Consider the following 20,423-nt stretch of genomic DNA (forward strand, 5'->3'; position numbering starts at 1 on the left):
CAGCTACTATCTCGCTAACTACTTTGTTAGAAATAAAGGCTTTACTTGGTTTATTAGTATTTCTGAATTACACTGTTGGAAATAATTCACGAGCACACCCTGTATAATCCGAACGCGTGTGTCTAGCGTAATGAAATTCCAACTCAGATACTTAGGAGGGGTAAAGAAAAATGTCGTCTGCTTTCTATCAACAATGCATGAGGGTGCTACGATTGCACAAAGTGGAAAACGACAATTGATTGAGCATTGTAACGCAACTAAAGGCAGCGTTGATGCTTTTGATAAAATGTGCTCAACCTCAAGCGGTTCTTACATACAGAAGCATATCCTGCATTATCAATAATCTAAAACTATAATAAAAAAAAACTTATTATTCCCATATCGATGAATCTCTATCGCCTCTCTCCTCATTCTTTGGAAGTAATGTCCGTTTCTTGCTAGCACTTTGGTTTTGTCGAACTCTATGCTGTGTCAGATTGTTGGATCTTCCTTAGTCGGACGTCCGTCTCGTGTTGCTTGATGCGGCACTCGATGTTACATCCAGTTTGGCCAACGTAATATTAGATAGACTCCTGCTCCCCGTAATGGGGTTAGTTTGATGAAGCTTTCGATATACTCCCAGTTCCATGTCCCCATCTGACTTCCTAGTGACTAACATATCCAGGAATGGCAACTGTTTTGCAGTTTCTGTTTCCATGGTCTAGAAATTCCTGGAGTTGCTCTTTTCCATGTTTCCAGATCACGAAACATTTCAAACATCTCCATGTAAAAATTGGCTATCACAGGACGACGATAGGTAGTATCCACGCATCTTTGACTGGTACTCTGCTGAATAGAGATTCCACGTCGAAACTTACCAGCATATCCTGAGGGTTTAGCTTCATACTCCTAATTGATTCTACAAAATGTGTGAAGAATCTGACATATGACTCTGTCTTACCTGTAAAAGAAGACAGAATCTTTTCTTAAATCTTGGAAAACAGAAGTAAAAAAACTAAAAAAAAAAACAGAAGTTTTCTTAAATCTTGGATTTTCGTCCGCCCAACTATGTAAATTTCTCAAATTGATGATTCCATCTTTAGAAAAAGTGGATTCATCTGTAAAAAGCACTTTTTCTAAAAACTGATCATCAATTTGGATTTTGTGCTGCATTATTTGGCAATGTTGCAGTCGCAGTGGGTCTTCCTGAACTTTGTAACAATGAAATGGATAAAGCTGTTGCTCGTGAAGAACACGCCAGACAGTTGTTTTTGAAGTTAAAAAATGCCTCGCCATATCCAAAGTACTAGCTGTAGTATTTTCTTCTACATAGTCTAGAATATCTTCTTGGCCAACTTTGACTTTTTCGAAGATTTTTGTTTTTTAGTGTTACCATTGAAATCGAAGCTTAATATTTTCGCGTATAACTCGAAAACGGTCAATGTTATCAAAATTTTCAAAGAGTGATAAAAGTTTCTAAAATAAATTTTCTATTAAAAAGTACAAAAATAAATGTAGGGTTACGAGCGAACAAAAAAGTTCTCAAACAAATTTTAGGGACAGCCTGTATGCTATACAGGTTGCCGCCGCCCGATCAAAGTCAAAATTAGTTCAATAATTTTGCTTGATATTTGTTTACTCTGTACCAAATTTCAACACTCTACCATAAATGGTATTGAAAATATTTAGAAAAATTAGTTTTAATTTTTTAGAACTTTGATGGCCCATATCTTGGCCATTTGAAGACTTTTATAATAATTTTTTTTCACGAATCGTCATCATTTTTGCTCTAGTATATGAGGTTAATTTTATGCCCCGAGTCACCGGAACACCTTGTATATATAATAGTCCCTAACTAAAAACGGATTTAAGATACAAGGGTATGCTGATGACCTGGTAATCACAATCCGAGGTAAATATGATTCAATCATAACTCAGCTAATGCAGAAAGCCCTACTACTCACCAGTACTTGGTGCAGAAGCAATGGGCTCAGCATCAATCCCAATAAAATCGAAATAGTCCCTTTCACTCGGAGAAGGAAGCTACAAATAAAAGCACCCTCCATTGAAAGTAGAACTATTAACCTCAAAACAGAAACTAAATACCTAGGGGTAATACTTGACAGTAAATTAAACTGGAACTCACACTTAGATAAGGTGAGGGAAAAGGCCATCATGGCAAACCAGATCTGCCGCAGGCTCCTAGGAAGGAACTGGGGTCTCAAACCACGAATGGCTCATTGGGCCTACGTAGCAATAATCAGACCCATGGTCGCCTACGCCTCATTGGTTTGGTGGCCAAAAACAAAACATAAGACAGCTCAACAACAGCTGGCACAAATCCAGCGGTTAGCATATCTTAACATAACGGGTGCAATGAGATCCTGTCCGACGGCTGCTTTGGAAGCCCTACTCGGTCTCACACCACTCCACATATATATACAAAAGGAGGCAGCCTTAAGTGCCTTATCACTGAAAACAGTTTCTTCACTCAAGTTGATGCAGGGTAATCTCAGAGGACACCTCGAGATCCTCAAAGACCCATGTCTAAATCACCTGATTGAAATTAAAACGGACCTTATACCGACGGAATACAATTTCAACCAACCGTATAAGGTCATATTTAGTAGCAGGGATGATTGGGCGAAAGGAGGGCCTCAACTAAAAAGAGGAGCCCTAGCCTGGTACACCGATGCTTCAAAGACAGTAAGATCTGGAGTAGGCATGGGCATCAGTGGACCAAACAGCCACATCAAATTGCCCCTCAGCTCGGACTTAACAATTTTCCAAGCAGAAGTTCTTGCTATAAACTTCTGCACCGCTTTGAACCTACAGAAGAGACAAAAAGGTGCATCCATAAACATTTTCACAGACAGTCGGGCCGCCTTAAAGGCAATTCAGGCCTACACGTGTGGCTCCGCACTGATCAGAGAGTGCACCAACAACCTGAGAGAACTCGCTAGGGGCAATGATGTTACCCTATGGTGGGTTCCAGGTCACAGCAACATTGAGGGCAATGAGAAGGCCGACAAGCTGGCCAAAGAGGCAGCAAACACGCCCTTCATTGGACCCCAACCTGGATGTGGACTACAAAAAAGCCACCTAAAACAAATAATCAAAGTCATCTAATTCAAAGATAGCCTTACGCTGGAAAGAACTTCCAGGTCACAGACAAGCGAAGAGTATGATAACTCCGTCGCAAAACAAAACCAAAGAGGTTTTATGCCTCAGCAAAGGGGATCTAAGAACGCTCTCAGGCTACCTGACCGGCCATGTGCCCCTAAAATACCACCTCTTCCACATTGGACAAGCTGAGGATCAAACTTGTCGACTATGCAACGACGAGTCAGAAACTGCTGAACATATACTGTGCAATTGCGTCGCCAGAGGACGTCTAAGGCACAACGTCTTCGGTAAAACTACCCTGTTACCTACCGACATAAAGGTTCAAGACCTCAGGACAATACTAAGGTTCATTAAGGACCTACATTTGCCCTAAACCTTTGGAGGGCTAAAGTTACAATAGATCTTATAGGTCGCGGTAACGAGAGGGGCCGCCCTCCTCAGCCCGACAGCAATAATAATAATAATAATATATAATAGTATATTATTATATGAGCATATAATGAGGGCTATTATTCACGAAGGTTAAGTTTATGTCACGAGCGTAAGCTCATTATATGCGAATAGAATACTATACTTTGTCCACGACTATTGAAATTGATTCCATAAATTTATTGTTTAAATAAATTTTTGAATAAAGGTTAAACGTCAATGTGACACAAATTCAATGTTACTAACTGTAACCAACTTCACAACAATTTGTCAAAATTAAGTGTCAGTTTTATAAAACGTCGTTTTCTTTACGAAAATTAATTAATTTATGCTTAAATCATACGAAAAAAGGAATTTGTTTAGGTTTTTTATGTCAAACATTTAGAAACTCCTAAAAAATTGAATTAAATTGACGTTTTTTGAACTTTTAACGTTTCAAATAATTATTATTAGTCTGGTCAAGATGGCTACCCGTGAATAATGATTATTATTCACCGCTATTATTCACTCCGTGAAAAATGACTACCATTTTGTTTTAGAAAACTCATTCATAAGGTATATATTATAAGGTAGTCGTGGACAAATATTTTTTTTTCTTTTTAGTTTGTTAGGGACATTTATTAATTTTTATTTGTTCAGCCAATTCATTTTTTATTTTTTTTCGTTTTTACTTATCGGCCACGTTAATTGTTTCAGTTTGAATTTAATTTTGATTTATTACTTTATTTTGTTTTTTTTATATATTTATTTTTTTTTGTGTATGGTATTTCCAGGAAGACCAGGACGCCATAAATTGGCTTACTGATGGAAATACTCTTTGGGAAATTCTATACTTAGTTATTTTAATGTATTACTTACATTGTAGTATTCTTTTATGCCAATAAATAATTATTATTATTAAAGACCACTTTATTTGCAACGGTTAACAAACTTATTACGTTAACTTTGGTACTTTGAGGACATTTGACGTAAAACTTGGTTATATTTCGTTTTATGACATCCAGACTTTAATTGCAAAAGATGAAATTTGAATTCAAAAATGTATCGTTAATTATACACAATTCGGGGACACGCTGTATATATTATATATAAAACTTCAATGTTGGTACCGCTGTAACGTAAGTTGGCAATACGTTTGTACGCTGTGTTTTTAGAGTAAACGGGCGGAGTCCGGTGTGATTGTGTCGTTAGAAATATAACGTTTAAAGAGAAAATACAAGAACAATATGGGTTGCGCTGTTAGTACAGCGGGTGATAAAGAGGCAACGGAACGTTCTAAGAAGATCGATAGGGATTTAAGGGCCGATGGGGAGCGGGCCGCCAGCGAAGTTAAACTTCTTTTGCTCGGTATGTGAGTCATGTTAACGATAACCCGATTTCTATTTCGGTTTTTAAAAAATAGGGGCCGGCGAATCTGGAAAAAGTACCATCGTTAAGCAAATGAAAATCATCCATGAAACTGGTTACTCTAAGGAAGAAAGAGAACAATACAGACCTGTTGTATACAGCAACACCATACAAAGTCTTATGGCCATCATCAGAGCCATGGGGCAATTAAGAATTGATTTTGCTGATCCCACTAAAGCAGTAAGTTGTTATTTTTTATCAAAAATATGATCTTAATATCTTTAACATCTTTTTAATAGGATATTGCACGCCAATTTTTCACTTATGCAAGTACAGCAGAAGAAGGTGAACTTCCTCCTGAGTTGGTGATATTGATGAAGAAGTTGTGGCAAGACCCAGGAGTGCAACTTTGTTTTGCCAGATCCAGGGAGTACCAATTAAATGATTCAGCCGCCTATTACTTGAATTCTTTGGATAGAATATCTCAACCAAGCTACATTCCATCACAACAAGATGTCTTAAGAACTAGAGTTAAAACCACTGGAATTGTTGAAACCCAATTTTCATTTAAAGGATTACACTTTAAGTAAGAATGTTGCATTCTCCTGATCTCATCATAATTAATTTTTTTTTGTAATAAGGATGTTTGATGTTGGTGGCCAACGTTCTGAAAGAAAAAAATGGATTCATTGCTTTGAAGGTGTGACTGCTATTATCTTTTGTGTGGCCTTATCAGGTAAATATATTAATCAGTTATTTAATTAAATTAAATTAAACAAAATTATTTTATTTATTTAATAGGTTATGATTTAGTATTGGCAGAAGATGAAGAAATGAATCGTATGGTTGAATCAATGAAATTATTCGATTCAATTTGTAACAGTAAATGGTTTGTTTCAACCTCGATAATTCTCTTTCTGAATAAAAAAGATTTGTTTGAGGAAAAAATCACCAGGAGCCCATTAACAATATGTTTCCCAGAATACACAGGACAAAACACTTACGAGGAAGCCTCAGCATATATTCGAACAAAATTTGAAAACTTGAATAAACGCAAAGACCAAAAGGAAATTTACACGCATTTCACGTGTGCCACTGATACAAATAACATTCAATTCGTTTTTGACGCTGTCACTGACGTCATTATCAAAAATAATTTGAAAGATTGCGGACTGTTAATGTAAAAATAATTGATTTAATGATTTATACTTTGCACAACGTGATATTTTTTTTTGTATAGCTTAAGGGGTTTCTTCTTGAAAACAAAAACATTAAACAAGTATGTATTCAAAAGCTCAAACTGTAGATAAAACGAAACGAAAAGATTGAAGAAAAGTGTCTTACAGTGCCAATAAATCCCCAAATATGTTATCTTTAATATTTTTTTATCTATTTAAGGGGGTAATACTCTGTATTTTTGTATAAACTTACACTTGTTGTTGTGTCAGGGCACAAATGCAATAACAAAAAAGATTTAAAATGCCTTGATTTGTTATAAAAATTCTGATATACAACAAAAAGTATTTTTTTATTAGGCTTTTACACCCCCACTCAAGAACTGATTACGACAAAAAAAATAATCGTTTATAATCGCACTAATTGACTCAGGATTACATGATATATACATTTATATAAACATTCACTAAAAACAATAAATAGTATTAATTGGAAAATAGTCTTAAATAAAAAGTTGGCTCATTTTAAGGAACCGTCTTTAAATGGGATTATTATGTTGTTCAAGAAACGAGACAAATTGTATTTATTAATTAAAATATAAAAATTATTTACTATATTTGTATCTTGTTACGATTTAAGATTCGCGCAGGATGTATATTACTTCCAACTAAATTACTTTTTTTGTACTATAAAACAAACTGATATACCTACTGATTTTTTACTTTTATATTTTTTATATTTGAATAATTCAAATTTAACCATTGTAAAATAGATATTATTCAAAATATTTTCATTTCATTTTTTTTAACAACCTTAACTTAATCCAGATATCGCGACAAAGACCATTAAATTCATCTTTGTATTACATCTAAAACTACTTGTGGTTATTGACGAGCACTATCTATTATTACTGACAGATAAATCTCACAAAAGTCAAGATACAGTTACGCATTTGATACAAAAGAGCTTACACAGACATTGTGTAGTGAATATTATATTATTTAAAATAATATGGAAAGAAAAGAAATATCGGTTGAAGTTCGCCATTTAATAGTAAAGTTAAGAAATGAGGGAACATCATATGGTGAAATAGCCAAAATTTAAATGGAAGTGTATTAAATAAACCACGCATTGGTCGTCCAACAGTGATATCCAACAAGTGCTCCTCAACTGGTAGCAAATTAAACTAATTAAGAATGCTGTTCAACCCAAAATTTGCTAAAAAAACGTAGAAAATTAGTTTTGTAATTAAATAGGATATGATAGAAGTATTTTTTGTATTATTTGGTGTTTTAGGCATGATGAGGAATATGCTCTAGGTTAAATTAAACTGATTAAAAATTCTGCTCAACCCAAAATTTGCTAGAAAACAAGGAAAACTACTTTTGTAATAAAATAGGATATGTTAGAAGTATTTTTTGTATTATTTGATGTTCTAGGCATGATGAGGAATCTGCTCCAGCTTAAATTAAACTGATTAAAAATTTTGATCAACCCAAAATTTGCTACAAAACAAAGAAAATTAGTTTTGTAATAAAATAGGATATGATAGAAGTATTTTTTGTATTATTTGGTGTTTTAGACATGATGAGGAATATGCTCTAGGTTAAATTAAACTGATTAAAAATTCTGCTCAACCCAAAATTTGCTAAAAAACAAGGAAAATTAGTTTTGTAATAAAATAGAATATGTTAGAAGTATTTCTTGTATTATTTGGTGTTTTAGACATGATGAGGAATCTGTTCCAGCTTGAATTAAACTAATTAAAAATTCTGCTCAACCCAAAATTTGTTAAAAAGCAAGGAAAACTAGTTTTGTAATGAAATAGGATATGGTAGAAATATTTTTTGTATTATTTGGTGTTTTAGACATGATGAGGAATCTGCTACAGCTTAAATTAAACTGATTAAAGATTCTGCTCAACCCAAAATTTGTTAAAAAACAAAGAAAATTAGTTTAGTAATAAAATAGGATATGTTTGAAGTATTTTTTGTATTATTTGGTGTTTTAGACATGATGAGGAATCTGCTCCAGCTTAAATTAAACTGATTGAAGATTCTGCTCAACCCAAAATTTGTTAAAAAACAAGGAAAATTAGTTTTGTAATGAAATAGGATATGGTAGAAGTATTTTTTGTATTATTTGGTGTTTTAAACATGATGAGGAATCTGCTACAGCTTAAATTAAACTGATTAAAGATTCTGCTCAACCCAAAATTTGTTAAAAAACAAAGAAAATTAGTTTAGTAATAAAATAGGATATGTTTGAAGTATTTTTTGTATTATTTGGTGTTTTAGACATGATGAGGAATCTGCTCCAGCTTAAATTAAACTGATTGAAGATTCTGCTCAACCCAAAATTTGTTAAAAAACAAGGAAAATTAGTTTTGTAATGAAATAGGATATGGTAGAAGAATTTTTTTGTATTATTTGGTGTTTTAAACATGATGAGGAATCTGCTACAGCTTAAATTAAACTGATTAAAGATTCTGCTCAACCCAAAATTTGTTAAAAAACAAAGAAAATTAGTTTAGTAATAAAATAGGATATGTTTGAAGTATTTTTTGTATTATTTGGTGTTTTAGACATGATGAGGAATCTGCTCCAGCTTAAATTAAACTGATTGAAGATTCTGCTCAACCCAAAATTTGTTAAAAAACAAGGAAAATTAGTTTTGTAATGAAATAGGATATGGTAGAAGTATTTTTTGTATTATTTGGTGTTTTAAACATGATGAGGAATCTGCTACAGCTTAAATTAAACTGATTAAAGATTCTGCTCAACCCAAAATTTGTTAAAAAACAAAGAAAATTAGTTTAGTAATAAAATAGGATATGTTTGAAGTATTTTTTGTATTATTTGGTGTTTTAGACATGATGAGGAATCTGCTCCAGCTTAAATTAAACTGATTGAAGATTCTGCTCAACCCAAAATTTGTTAAAAAACAAGGAAAATTAGTTTTGTAATGAAATAGGATATGGTAGAAGTATTTTTTGTATTATTTGGTGTTTTAAACATGATGAGGAATCTGCTCCTGCTGAAATTAAACTGATTAAAAATTCTGCTCAACCCAAAATTTTTTAAAAAACAAGAAAAATTAGTTTTGTAATGAAATAGGATATGGTAAAAGTATTTTTTGTATTATTTGGTGTTTGAGACATGATGAGGAATCTGCTCCAGCTTAAATTAAACTGATTAAAAATTTTGCTCAACCCAAAATTTGCTACAAAACAAAGAAAATTGGTTTTGTAATAAAATAGGATATGTTTGAAGTATTTTTTGTATTATTTGGTGTTTTAGACATGATGAGGAATCTGCTCCAGCTTAAATTAAACTGATTAAAAATTCTGCTCAACCCAAAATTTGTTAAAAAGCAAGGAAAATTAATTTTGTAATAAAATAGGATATGTTAGAAGTATTTTTTGTATTATTTGGTGTTTTAGACATGATGAGGAATCTGCTCCAGCTTAAATTAAACTGATTTAAAATTCTGCTCAACCCAAAATTTGCTAAAAAACAAAGAAAATTAGTTTTGTTATAAAATAGGATATGTTAGAAGTAATTTTTTGTATTATTTGATGTTTTAGGCATGATGAATAATCTACTCCAGCTTAAATTAAACCGATTAAAAATTCTGCTCAACCCAACATTTGCTAAAAAGCAAGGAAAATTAGTTTTGTAATGAAATAGGATATGGTAGAAGTATTATTTGGTGTTTTAGACATGATGAGGAATCTGCTCCAGCTTAAATTAAACTGATTAAAAATTCTGCTCAACCCAAAATTTGCTAAAACACAAGAAAAATTAGTTTTGTAATAAAATAGGATATGTTAGAAGTATTTTTTATATTATTTGTTGTTTTAGACATGATGAGGAATCTGCTCCAGCTTGAATTAAACTGATTAAAAATTCTGCTCAACCCAAAATTTGTTAAAAAACAAAGAAAATTAGTTTAGTAATAAAATAGGATATGTTTGAAGTATTTTTGTATTATTTGGTGTTTTAGACATGATGAGGAATCTGCTCCAGCTTAAATTAAACTGATTAAAAATTCTGCTCAACCTAAAATTTGTTAAAAAGCAAAGAAAACTAGCTTTGTAATGAAATAGGATATGGTAGAAGTATTATTTGGTGTTTTAGACATGATGAGGAATCTGCTCCAGCTTAAATTAAACTGATTAAAAATTCTACTCAACCCAAAATTTGCTAAAAAACAAAGAAAATTAGTTTTGTTATAAAATAGGATATGTTAGAAGTAATTGTTTGTATTATTTGATGTTTTAGGCATGATGAATAATCTGCTCCAGCTTAAATTAAACCGATTAAAAATTCTGCTCAACCCAACATTTGTTAAAAAGCAAGGAAAATTAGTTTTGTAATGAAATAGGATATGGTAGAAGTATTATTTGGTGTTTTAGACATGATGAGGAATCTGCTCCAGCTTAAATTAAACTGATTAAAAATTCTGCTCAACCCAAAATTTGCTAAAACACAAGAAAAATTAGTTTTGTAATAAAATAGGATATGTTAGAAGTATTTTTTATATTATTTGTTGTTTTAGACATGATGAGGAATCTGCTCCAGCTTGAATTAAACTGATTAAAAATTCTGCTCAACCCAAAATTTGTTAAAAAACAAAGAAAATTAGTTTAGTAATAAAATAGGATATGTTTGAAGTATTTTTGTATTATTTGGTGTTTTAGACATGATGAGGAATCTGCTCCAGCTTAAATTAAACTGATTAAAAATTCTGCTCAACCCAAAATTTGCTAAAAAACAAGGAAAATTAGTTTTGTAATGAAATAGGATATGGTAGAAGTATTATTTGGTGTTTTAGACATGATGATGAATCTGCTCCAGCTTAAATTAAACTGATTAAAAATTCTGCTCAACCCAAAATTTGCTAAAAAACAAAGAAAATTAGTTTTGTAATAAAATAGGATATGTTAGAACTAATTTTTGGTATTATTTGATGTTTTAGGCATGATGAGTAATCTGCTCCAGTTTAAATTAAACTGATTAAAAATTCTGCTCAACCCAAAATTTGTTAAAAAGCAAGGAAAACTAGTTTTGTAATGAAATAGGATATGGTAGAAGTATTTTTTGTATTATTTGGTGTTTTAGACATGATGAGGAATCTGCTCCAGCTTAAATTAAACTGATTAAAAATTCTGCTCAACCCAAAATTTGCTAAAAAAACAAAGAGGGGAAATTCAACAAGCTACCCATAAAGTCGTGCATCCAGAAACTGTACGTAGAGTGTTAAGATTTAATGGACGAGTTCCACGAAGAAAACCTTGGATTTCTCAACAAAACAGGCAGAAAAGGATTGAATTAGCTAAAAGATATCTTGCAAGTGACTTTGTATTTTGGAAAACAACTTTATTTACTGACGAAAGTAAGTGTAATATTTTCGGATCGGATGGTAGAGGAAAAATTTGGCAGAAGGCAAACCAAGAAATTTCCCAACCGTTAAACATGGCTGGTTTGTGGCTTAATGGGCTACAAAATTTGATTTTTATTGATGATATTATGGACCATAGCGCTTGGAAATCAAATGTTCAATTCATTTGGCGTACGTAGACTTTTGTGACTAACTGTATGCCCACCGTACTACATATAGTACACGCATAGACATGTCTGAACGTGTCCGAACATGCGTCGAAGTGGCATTCGAGTAGATCTTATTTTTTCTATTATTCTAGAGGTTTCTCGTTAAACGAGGCTTTGGCAATGATAGAAGATGACGACGAACTGGTAGAAAACGTCGTTTCTTTCTGGTGAGGAGGATGCCACAAACCTAAATAATTTGCCAAATATAATTTTTAATGGCCAAGTTAATCCTTTGGGGCTATTTTCACTTTTCTGATGATGAAATTCTGGATCTAAAAGTAATCGTTATGCAAATCAGTACAAATACTAAATTGGTAAAATTTGGAATGCTCTTTCAAATGCTAAAGGCTAAATCAGCTAAATGCAGTTGTGCAAATCGAGAGATCCGACTAAATAAGATACTTTTTTTCTTTTAATATATATTTGTTATAAGTATGTTAGTAGTAAAAAAACATAAAAAAATCAAATAAATAAACGTAGAGGTAGTTAAAATATATACACAAAAACTTAAAAAAGAAATTTTAAAATTAAGTATTAGATTTGCAATGTGAACAAAGACAGCCACAAATACAAGTTAAGCACTTAATAGGTCCAGTACTAGCCGCTTCGTAATAAACGATATCAATTAAGAAGCAAGCGCCGATTAAGACCGCTTTCATCCTAACGTCTAAATTTAACGGAAAACTTATCCCGAAATTTTCCGCATCTGTTCCAATTTCTTGGACTAATCCGGACCAATACTTGGCGATTTTTCCAATTTTCGTTTTTCCGTCGGCCGATAAAATTTTAAATTCTACTTCGCCGCAACAAAAAGTCGCCGTGCAACATGGTCCTTTAATTTTTAAAACAACTTCTCCCGTTGGATCGACTATCAGAAAACGGGGGTTCATAAAACTCCATTCTTGTTGTATTCTCCCCAGTAAATTTCCAGGTGGCGAATAAATTTCCATCGTCTAAAAAGAAATGAAAGAAATGTGTGTTAAGGCGGTTAATTTTTGTTACCTGCAAACAACAAGGAAATAAACAAGAATCACAACTCGCTGGTCTTCTGATGTGAATAACTTCTTTTGAGCGGTTATCAAAAACTTTGATTTGGAAAGGTCGATATGACCCTAAACAATTTCTGGCCATATATCCGCTATCTTCCGCGGCGAAATATACTCTTTGTCGATTTTTATTTTTTATTGAAAATTTATTTTTCGACTCAAAATCCATCAACACTTCAGTTAATTCAATTTTTTGCTTCACCATTAGCTCATCTACCACCGTCAAATATTCTAAACCCGGCGGACAATTCGGTATGCTTTGCGGAATTTCCATCCATTGACCTTAAATACAAAAAAATACAATACAAATTATTTTTGTTTAATAAACCTTGACCATGACCCTAAGTTCAAATTAAAACCAATTAAATACTTAGGCAACTTATAATACTGATGATCTCATCATTATGAAATGCTTTTTTTACCTTCTGGGACACCAATACCTGTTGGTTGGGTAATTATGGCTCCTGTATAACCTGGTGGGGACGGTAAATACCCTCGATTTGATGGAGGGTATCCATGGTAAGCGTTTGCATTGTTATATTGAGGGTTATAAGGGGAATACCCTACAATTAATATATGATTATAAAAAAATAATATTGAAATTTTCTAATTTTTTTTAATTACCTATATTTTGAGATGGTTGAGGTGGAATAATATTAACTTGAGGGCTCGCTGGAGGTGGTTGGGGATGACTTGGTGGTAATTGTGGATAAGGGGGACAAACTTGAGTTGGAACACCTTTAAATAATAAAATTATTTTTTTTGCCTTTAATTTTTTTATTACTTACTTTGATTTGGAGGATTACTGACATTTTCTGACATCCTTTTTTTCGTCAATCTTCTCAATAAAGTGTTTATTTAAAGGTTTAGGTGTGCTGGCGACGTGTTTCAATGTGAGAGTGAAGATTTCATTGCAGAGAGAACAACAAAACGAGAACGACGACCTTGAACGCCCAACCATTCGTTTACAAATAAAAACAGGCATTGAATTGAAAATTTCTTTCAATAAATTTCAAGTTGGAAATGATGGGATGTAGTATAGTAAAACATGTTGCATTTATTGGTATTATAAATATATTTGTTATGTACTTTAGCCATAAAATGATGTCATTGTATATTATATATATATATTAGAAAACGTTGTATATAGAATATACGCTTAAAAACATTTAACAAAGAAATAATAAGAGGCGTTTTAAAAACAATACATTTGTGCTTATTGTGTCGTCAAAAAATATTTGTTTTAATGAAGCATCCCTTCGCTATTTTTTTCGAAGAACATAGCATCAATAAGGAAGCACGCGCCAAGCATTACAGCTTTCATACGAACGTCCAAGTCCATGGGAAAAGTGATTCCAAAGTTGTCCGAATCCGTGTACGCTTCTCGAATTAATCCCGACCATTGTTTGGAGATTTTCCCGACTTGAGTGCCCCCATCAGCAGACATAACCTTAAATTCAACGTCGCCACAAATGCTCATTGTGCAAAAAGGACCTTCTATGCGCAAAACGGTTTCACCACTTGAATTGTTTACTTTAAACGACGGACAACAAAGTGTCCATTCTTGTTCGACTGAACCAACCACGTTTCCAGGTGGTGATGAAACTTCCATACTCTTAAAATTAAAATCAAAATCAATTCAATTAATTCGAAGTAAGAAATAATTATAATTACTTGTAAACAACATGGAAATAAACATGAATCACATGCTAAAGGTCTATGAAGATGGATAACTTCATGACCATAATTATCTAAAATTTTCATATCAAACGGACGTAATGGCCCACAGCAGTTTCTTGTGCAACAATCGTTGTCTTCAACAGCATAATATACTTTTTGCCCTAAACTGTTTCTTATAGAGAATTTATTTTTTGATTCGTAACCGGTGATAACTGCAATACAAAATTAAAGAAAAATTCAACAATCATCAAGTCGCCTAAAAATCGACGATGTTTTTTTTAATCGATGCGAAATGACCCAAAAAATACGTTACAAAAAAAAAGAAAGTGCGGAAAAGTGTAGAACATAACGAAAAATCACTTTCAAGTTTCAATGTGACGTCACGTTTTATGACTAGGACTATGTTGTTAGATAGGCTGTGTATTAAGACTATGTATTAATAGACTGTGTATCAATAGACTGTGTATCAATAGGCTGTGTTTTAATACTAGAACTAGAGAAACCATTGTCAAGGCAACAATTTGTTCTTAGACTTCAAGAACAACTCACCAGACCATGGCAACAAGAAAGGCTACAAAATTACCCCTCCCTGTCATGAAAATTGAAACACTCTCTATGTGAATTTTTACAAGATCAGCCTATTACAAAGAATCAGGAAAACCCACAAGGGAAAAAGACTTAGTTACTGCAGTTTATGTCCTACAGTGAACATTTTCACTTTTTTTCAATTCTTTGAAATAATCAACAATTTTGTCGAATTTTGCAATTTCCGCCGATTAAGTTTTAAAAATTCGTATAAAATCCACTTATTGGAATATAAGTATGAAAATTTTCCAAAGTGTTAATAAGAGTGTCCTCTTTCCAATGAACCAACCCGTTTTGAAAAATAACTTTTAGTTTTTGAGAAAACAATATTTGAAGTTTTGATAAAATTTTCGATGTTGCGATAATTTTCAAAATTCGCTATAAAATTAATTTCTTGAAGGATCCTTGTAGAAACATCACCAATTATTAATTAAAGTATCCTCTTTTTAATGCAAAAAGCCGTTTTGAAAAATCACTTTTAGTTCTTGAGAAATAAATTTTTGAAATAATCAACAATTTTGTCGAATTTTGCAATTTTCGCCGATTAAGTTTTAAAAATTCGTATAAAATTCATATCTTGGAATATGAGTATGAAAATTTCCCAAAGTATTAATAAAAGGTCCTCTTTCCAATGAACCAACCCGTTTTGAAAAATAACTTTTAGTTTTTGAGAAAACAATATTTGAAGTTTTGATAAAATTTTCGATGTTGCGATAATATTCAAAATTCGCTATAAAATTAATTTCTTGAAGGATCCTTGTGGAAATATCACCAATTATTAATTAAAGTATCCTCTTTTTAATGCAAAAAGCCGTTTTGAAAAATCACTTTTAGTTCTTGAGAAATAAATTTTTGAAATGATCGACAATTTTTCGAATTTTGCAATTTCCGCCGATTAAATTTTAAAAATTCGTATAAAATCCATTTCTTGGAATATGAGTATGAAAATTTCCTAAAGTGTTAATAAAAGTGTCCTCTTTCCAATGAACCAACCCATTTTGAAAAATAGCTTTTAGTTTTTGAGAAAACAATATTTGAAAAAAGTAGTTAATTATTTCGTCGAAAAGTTTTAAAAATTCGTATAAAATCGATTTCTTGGAATATGAGTATGAAAATTTCCTAAAGTGTTAATTAAAGTGTCCTCTTTCCAATGAACCAACCCATTTTGAAAAATAGCTTTTAGTTTTTGAGAAAACAATATTTGAAGTTTTGATAAAATGTTCGATGTTGCAATTTTTATCGATAATTTTCAAAATTCCCTATAAAATTAATTTCTTGATGGATCCTTATGGAAATATCACCAATTATTAATTAAAGTATCCTCTTTTTAATGCAAAAAGCCGTTTTGAAAAATCACTTTTAGTTCTTGAGACATAAATTTTTGAAATGATCGACAATTTTTCGAATTTTGCAATTTCCGCCGATTAAATTTTAAAAATTCGTACAAAATCCATTTCTTGGAATATGAGTATGAAAATTTCCCAAAGTGTTAATAAAAGTGTCCTCTTTCCAATGAACCAACCCGTTTTGAAAAATAACTTTTAGTTTTTGAGAAAACAATATTTGAAGTTTTGATAAAATTTTCGATGTTGCGATAATATTCAAAATTCGCTATAAAATTAATTTCTTGAAGGATCCTTGTGGAAATATCACCAATTAGTAATTAAAGTATCCTATTTTTAATGCAAAAAGCCGTTTTGAAAAATCACTTTTAGTTCTTGAGAAATAAATTTTGAAATGATCAACAATTTTTCGAATTTTGCAATTTCCGCCGATTAAATTTTAATAAATTTAAATTCGTATAAAATCCATTTCTTGGAATATGAGTATGAAAATTTCCTAAAGTGTTAATTAAAGTGTCCTCTTTCCAATGAACCAACCCATTTTGAAAAATAGCTTTTAGTTTTTGAGAAAACAATATTTGAAGTTTTGATAAAATTTTCAAAAAAAAGGGTCCTTGTGGAAATATCGCCAATTATTAATTAAAGTATCCTCTTTTTAGAGTTGCTTCGTTAGTTAAATCAGCATCAAAAAAGTTTCTTTTTGTATCTTGGATCCAAATAAGTTGACATATCTTATCAGCTTTTTTATTAATTTCATTTTTATGAAATAAGATTCCGAAAGTGACGTCACGTGGAAACTTTAAACTTATTTTTCGTTTTACACTATTATGCCACATGATGATTCTTGAACTATACTAAATTAAAAAAAAAAATTTTAACCTTCTAAAATTTCGATTTTTTGTTTGACTATTAATTGATCAATCAATGTAAGGTATTCCAATCCTGGTGGGCAATTGGGAGGTCCTTGAGGCATATTCATCCAACCACCTAAAAATTAAAACAAAGGATTATTTATTTATTTATTTACAGAAGAAAAAGATAAAAAAGGACCTTTGCTCCTCCTCTGTAATTAATTTATGATACCCCTTTTTCTTAGGGGACCTTTTAATTTTGAAAACTTTTATAAATCCTTCCAAAACATGTCTATAAACTCTCGCCGACAACTTTCTACCATCCATCTCTTACTGTTATTATTAAGAAATAATTACAAATTTAAAGTGTTATCAATAGTAATGTTTACGGTTGTCAAGCAACTGGCTGGTGTGGATAATAGATTTAATTGTTCGTTGAAACTTTGTTAACAGACATCTTATCAAATCCCTCTTATCAGTTTTAATTTGTTTTCTCCATTCTACTTATCAAAAAAATACTTACCAGTTGGTGCCATTCCTCCCATTGGTTGATTCATTATTGGTGCACCTGGTGGTGGATAACCTCCAGGTCCTGGTGGTGGATAACCCCCTTGAGGTGGAAACCCTCCTTGTGGTGGTGGATACCCCCCTTGTGGAAGTGGATAACCGCCTTGAGGAGGAGGATAACCTCCTGGATAACCTCCTTGAGGAGGAGGATAACCACCTTGAGATGGTGGATAACCTGGATTATAATCATATCCTGGAGGGGCTGTTCCTTGAGGTGGAGCAGGTGGATAACCTAAATTAATAAATTTTAATTATTAATAACTAATAATATTATTTTAATAATTTAAATTAAACCTGGATTTTGATGAGTAGGATATTGTCCATTATCTTGGTAAGCCATATTTAAGGGTTATTGATCTGCAAAAAAAAGTGTATGAAATAAACAAGGTTCTTATATGGGACGTGACTATTTATATTGACAGAGAAGTACTGAAAAGTAATTGAAGTATTTTGGGATGTCGCTTATTTTAGATTTCGATAAAAACGCAATCGTCGCTTGTTAATCTTGAATCGAATCATTTAATTTACTTGATGTTTTTACCTTTAAACAGCTGACGTAGCGGAATTGTAGCGAATGTTGAGGTGGCGGTTAAAGCCACCGAACGACTATTTTTAAAAAACGTATCTGCACTTTGGGCGTAACTTGGCGTAACTCAATGATTCACTTCACATACTACATGACTGCATACGAAAATATTTAACATGACAAATCGATTAAATTCTCGAAAATCCTATTGGTTATTAAGCAAAACCTTACTTAAGTATACCGCATGTTATCATCAATTTAATAAGGATTTTGATCAATTCTTATCATAATTATCACCAATATAAACTCAAATAACCACAATGTAAACAAAACAATTTCGATACATCTGCGCATGCACCATATTGCACAATAAGCACCAATAAGAAGTAAATAAATAAATCCATGAACTTAATATGTATAGATTGAGGTAACAATTATAAGAAATATTAACAATTTAAATGGTATACTGCAATATTATGTTTTAAATTACATCTATTATTCACTAGATGGCACAATAAATAATTAAATGTTAATTTGATTGCTCATTTTATTGTCAACATGTTCTGCATATATTTTTTGAAATAAATGTATTGAATTTTTTATATATACTCTATTTTTTAATTCGGACGAGTAAAATTAAAGTCACTTTGTGGCGGGAGTTTTAAAACCAGAGAGAATTTTAAGAAATAATCTTAAATACTATTTCTATACTGTTCATAGGGAAATAAAAAAATTAATAAATTTAAAAAATGGTGTCAACAAAAGTTGTTCCTTTTTTAATTCTTAACAAGTTTTATTTGAAAAAAATTTTGATACAACCAATAATTAGGAAGATAACCTAGAATTTAATTTCTATACTATTCAGAGGGAAATTAAAAAATTGATAATTTTAAAAAATGATGCCGACAAAAGATGTTCCTTTTTTAATTCTTAACAAATTTTATTTGAAAAATATTTTGATACAACCAATAATTAGAAAGATAACCTAGAATTTAATTTCTATACTATTTAGAGGGAAATTAAAAAATTGATAATTTTCAAAAATGGCGCCAACAAAAGTTGCTCCTTCCTTATTTCTTAACAAATTTTATTTGAAAAAAATGTTGATACAAACAATAATTAGGAAGATAACCTAGAATTTAATTTCTATACTATTCAGAGGGAAATTAAAAAATTGATAATTTTCAAAAATGGTGCCAACAAAAGTTGTTCCTTTTTTAATTCTTAACAAGTTTTATTTGAAAAAAATTTTGATACAAACAATAATTAGGAACATAACTTAGAATTTAATTTCTATACTATTCAGAGGGAAATTAAAAAATTGATAATTTTAAAAAATGGTGCCAACAAACCTTGTTCCTTCTTTAATTCTTAACAAGTTTTATTTGAAAAAAATTTTGATACAAACAATAATTAGGAACATAACCTAGAATTTAATTTCTATACTATTCAGAGGGAAATTAAAAAATTGATAATTTTCAAAAATGGTTCCAACAAAAGTTGTTCCTTTCTTAATTCTTAACAAGTTTTATTTGAAAAAAAATTTTGATACAAACAATAATTAGGAAGATAATCTTAATAAAAATGGAAAAAGTAAAAACTTTTGAGAGAAATAACAAAGTACTTAATTTATTTCAATAAATAGACATGTTTCGAAACAAATGTTTCATCTTCAGTCTATACTACTTCCAAGAAATTTAAGGATTTACTTTGATTTTGTAAAAAGTTTTCTAGAAGTATTTTGTTTGTAAGAAAAATAACTAGAATTCAGACATATTCCCAACATATTTAAAAAAAAATTTTTACATCATTTTGTAATTATTTTGAAGTACTGAAGATGAAACATTTGTTTCGAAACATGTCTATTTATTGAAATAAATTAAGTATTTTGTTATTTCTCACAAAAAGTTTTTACTTTTTCCATTTTTATTATTTAATTCTTGAGAAATATGGAGAATTTCATCCCAAGATAATCTTAATTTCTATACTGTTCACAGGGAAATTAAAAAATTGATAATTTTAAAAAATGGTGCCAACAAACGTTGTTCCTTTTTAAATTATAAACAAGTTTTATTTGAAAAATATTTTGATATAAGCAATAATTAGGAAAATAATATCAAATTCCATTTCTATACTGTTCACAGGGAAATTAAAAA

General features: G+C 31.1%; 3 protein-coding genes and 2 long non-coding RNA genes across 7 annotated transcripts; 3 read left to right on the forward strand and 2 right to left on the reverse strand.

The window, feature by feature from the left end:
* The first annotated feature begins 4,632 nt into the window (after positions 1 to 4,632).
* Positions 4,633 to 6,844, forward strand: LOC111424926 (G protein alpha i subunit). Its single transcript, XM_023058647.2, has 5 exons — positions 4,633 to 4,881; positions 4,937 to 5,121; positions 5,181 to 5,467; positions 5,523 to 5,617; positions 5,683 to 6,844. Exons 1-5 carry the CDS (start codon positions 4,761 to 4,763, stop codon positions 6,063 to 6,065), a joined length of 1,071 nt encoding a protein of 356 aa, XP_022914415.1. The 5' UTR covers positions 4,633 to 4,760; the 3' UTR covers positions 6,066 to 6,844.
* Positions 6,845 to 9,219: 2,375 nt separating this feature from the next.
* On the forward strand, positions 9,220 to 11,037 carry LOC139431175 (uncharacterized). Of its 2 annotated transcripts, XR_011641485.1 has the most exons (6): positions 9,220 to 9,304; positions 9,357 to 9,868; positions 9,921 to 10,006; positions 10,063 to 10,282; positions 10,341 to 10,565; positions 10,618 to 11,037. It is a non-coding gene; the product is annotated as an uncharacterized lncRNA (long non-coding RNA). The 2 variants fall into 2 exon arrangements; XR_011641484.1 differs by having other exon boundaries at positions 10,063 to 10,565.
* A 1,109-nt stretch (positions 11,038 to 12,146) lies between these two features.
* LOC111424919 (phospholipid scramblase 2-like) lies at positions 12,147 to 13,626 on the reverse strand. The gene is made up of 5 exons (XM_023058637.2): positions 13,504 to 13,626; positions 13,340 to 13,453; positions 13,138 to 13,278; positions 12,672 to 12,997; positions 12,147 to 12,622 (listed from the first exon to the last, which is right to left on the reverse strand). Exons 1-5 carry the CDS (start codon positions 13,535 to 13,537, stop codon positions 12,197 to 12,199), a joined length of 1,041 nt encoding a protein of 346 aa, XP_022914405.1. The 5' UTR covers positions 13,538 to 13,626; the 3' UTR covers positions 12,147 to 12,196.
* On the forward strand, positions 13,149 to 13,920 carry LOC111424921 (uncharacterized). The gene is made up of 2 exons (XR_002707661.1): positions 13,149 to 13,234; positions 13,580 to 13,920. It is a non-coding gene; the product is annotated as an uncharacterized lncRNA (long non-coding RNA).
* Positions 13,772 to 18,633, reverse strand: LOC111424920 (phospholipid scramblase 2-like). 2 transcript variants are annotated; one of them, XM_023058638.2, is made up of 6 exons: positions 18,283 to 18,633; positions 18,036 to 18,098; positions 17,698 to 17,973; positions 17,203 to 17,310; positions 14,390 to 14,607; positions 13,772 to 14,330 (listed from the first exon to the last, which is right to left on the reverse strand). In XM_023058638.2, exons 2-6 carry the CDS (start codon positions 18,079 to 18,081, stop codon positions 13,959 to 13,961), a joined length of 1,020 nt encoding a protein of 339 aa, XP_022914406.1. In that variant the 5' UTR covers positions 18,082 to 18,098; positions 18,283 to 18,633; the 3' UTR covers positions 13,772 to 13,958. The 2 variants fall into 2 exon arrangements, with proteins under 2 accessions (XP_022914406.1, XP_022914407.1); XM_023058639.2 differs by lacking the exons at positions 17,698 to 17,973; positions 18,036 to 18,098; positions 18,283 to 18,633 and adding an exon at positions 17,374 to 17,505.
* Between the last annotated feature and the right edge of the window lie 1,790 nt (positions 18,634 to 20,423).

The sequence above is a fragment of the Onthophagus taurus genome, chromosome 8, assembly GCF_036711975.1.
Source record: "Onthophagus taurus isolate NC chromosome 8, IU_Otau_3.0, whole genome shotgun sequence".
NCBI classification, from domain to species: domain Eukaryota; kingdom Metazoa; phylum Arthropoda; class Insecta; order Coleoptera; family Scarabaeidae; genus Onthophagus; species Onthophagus taurus.

Coding starts and splice junctions, on each gene's coding strand:
- LOC111424920 (XM_023058638.2), bottom strand. CDS start 18,081: ATGGCTTACCAAGATAATGGACAATATCCTACTCATCAAAATCCAG. Junction 17,974..18,035: donor TCCTACTCATCAAAATCCAG/GTTTAATTTAAA, acceptor TTATTAATTTAG/GTTATCCACCTGCTCCACCT. Junction 14,331..14,389: donor TATTTCCATGTTGTTTACAA/GTAATTATAATT, acceptor TTTAATTTTAAG/AGTATGGAAGTTTCATCACC.
- LOC111424926 (XM_023058647.2), top strand. CDS start 4,761: ATGGGTTGCGCTGTTAGTACAGCGGGTGATAAAGAGGCAACGGAACGT. Junction 4,882..4,936: donor AGTTAAACTTCTTTTGCTCG/GTATGTGAGTCA, acceptor TTTAAAAAATAG/GGGCCGGCGAATCTGGAAAA. Junction 5,122..5,180: donor TTGCTGATCCCACTAAAGCA/GTAAGTTGTTAT, acceptor TCTTTTTAATAG/GATATTGCACGCCAATTTTT.
- LOC111424919 (XM_023058637.2), bottom strand. CDS start 13,537: ATGTCAGAAAATGTCAGTAATCCTCCAAATCAAA. Junction 13,279..13,339: donor TCAACCATCTCAAAATATAG/GTAATTAAAAAA, acceptor TATTAATTGTAG/GGTATTCCCCTTATAACCCT. Junction 12,623..12,671: donor TATTTCCTTGTTGTTTGCAG/GTAACAAAAATT, acceptor ATTTCTTTTTAG/ACGATGGAAATTTATTCGCC.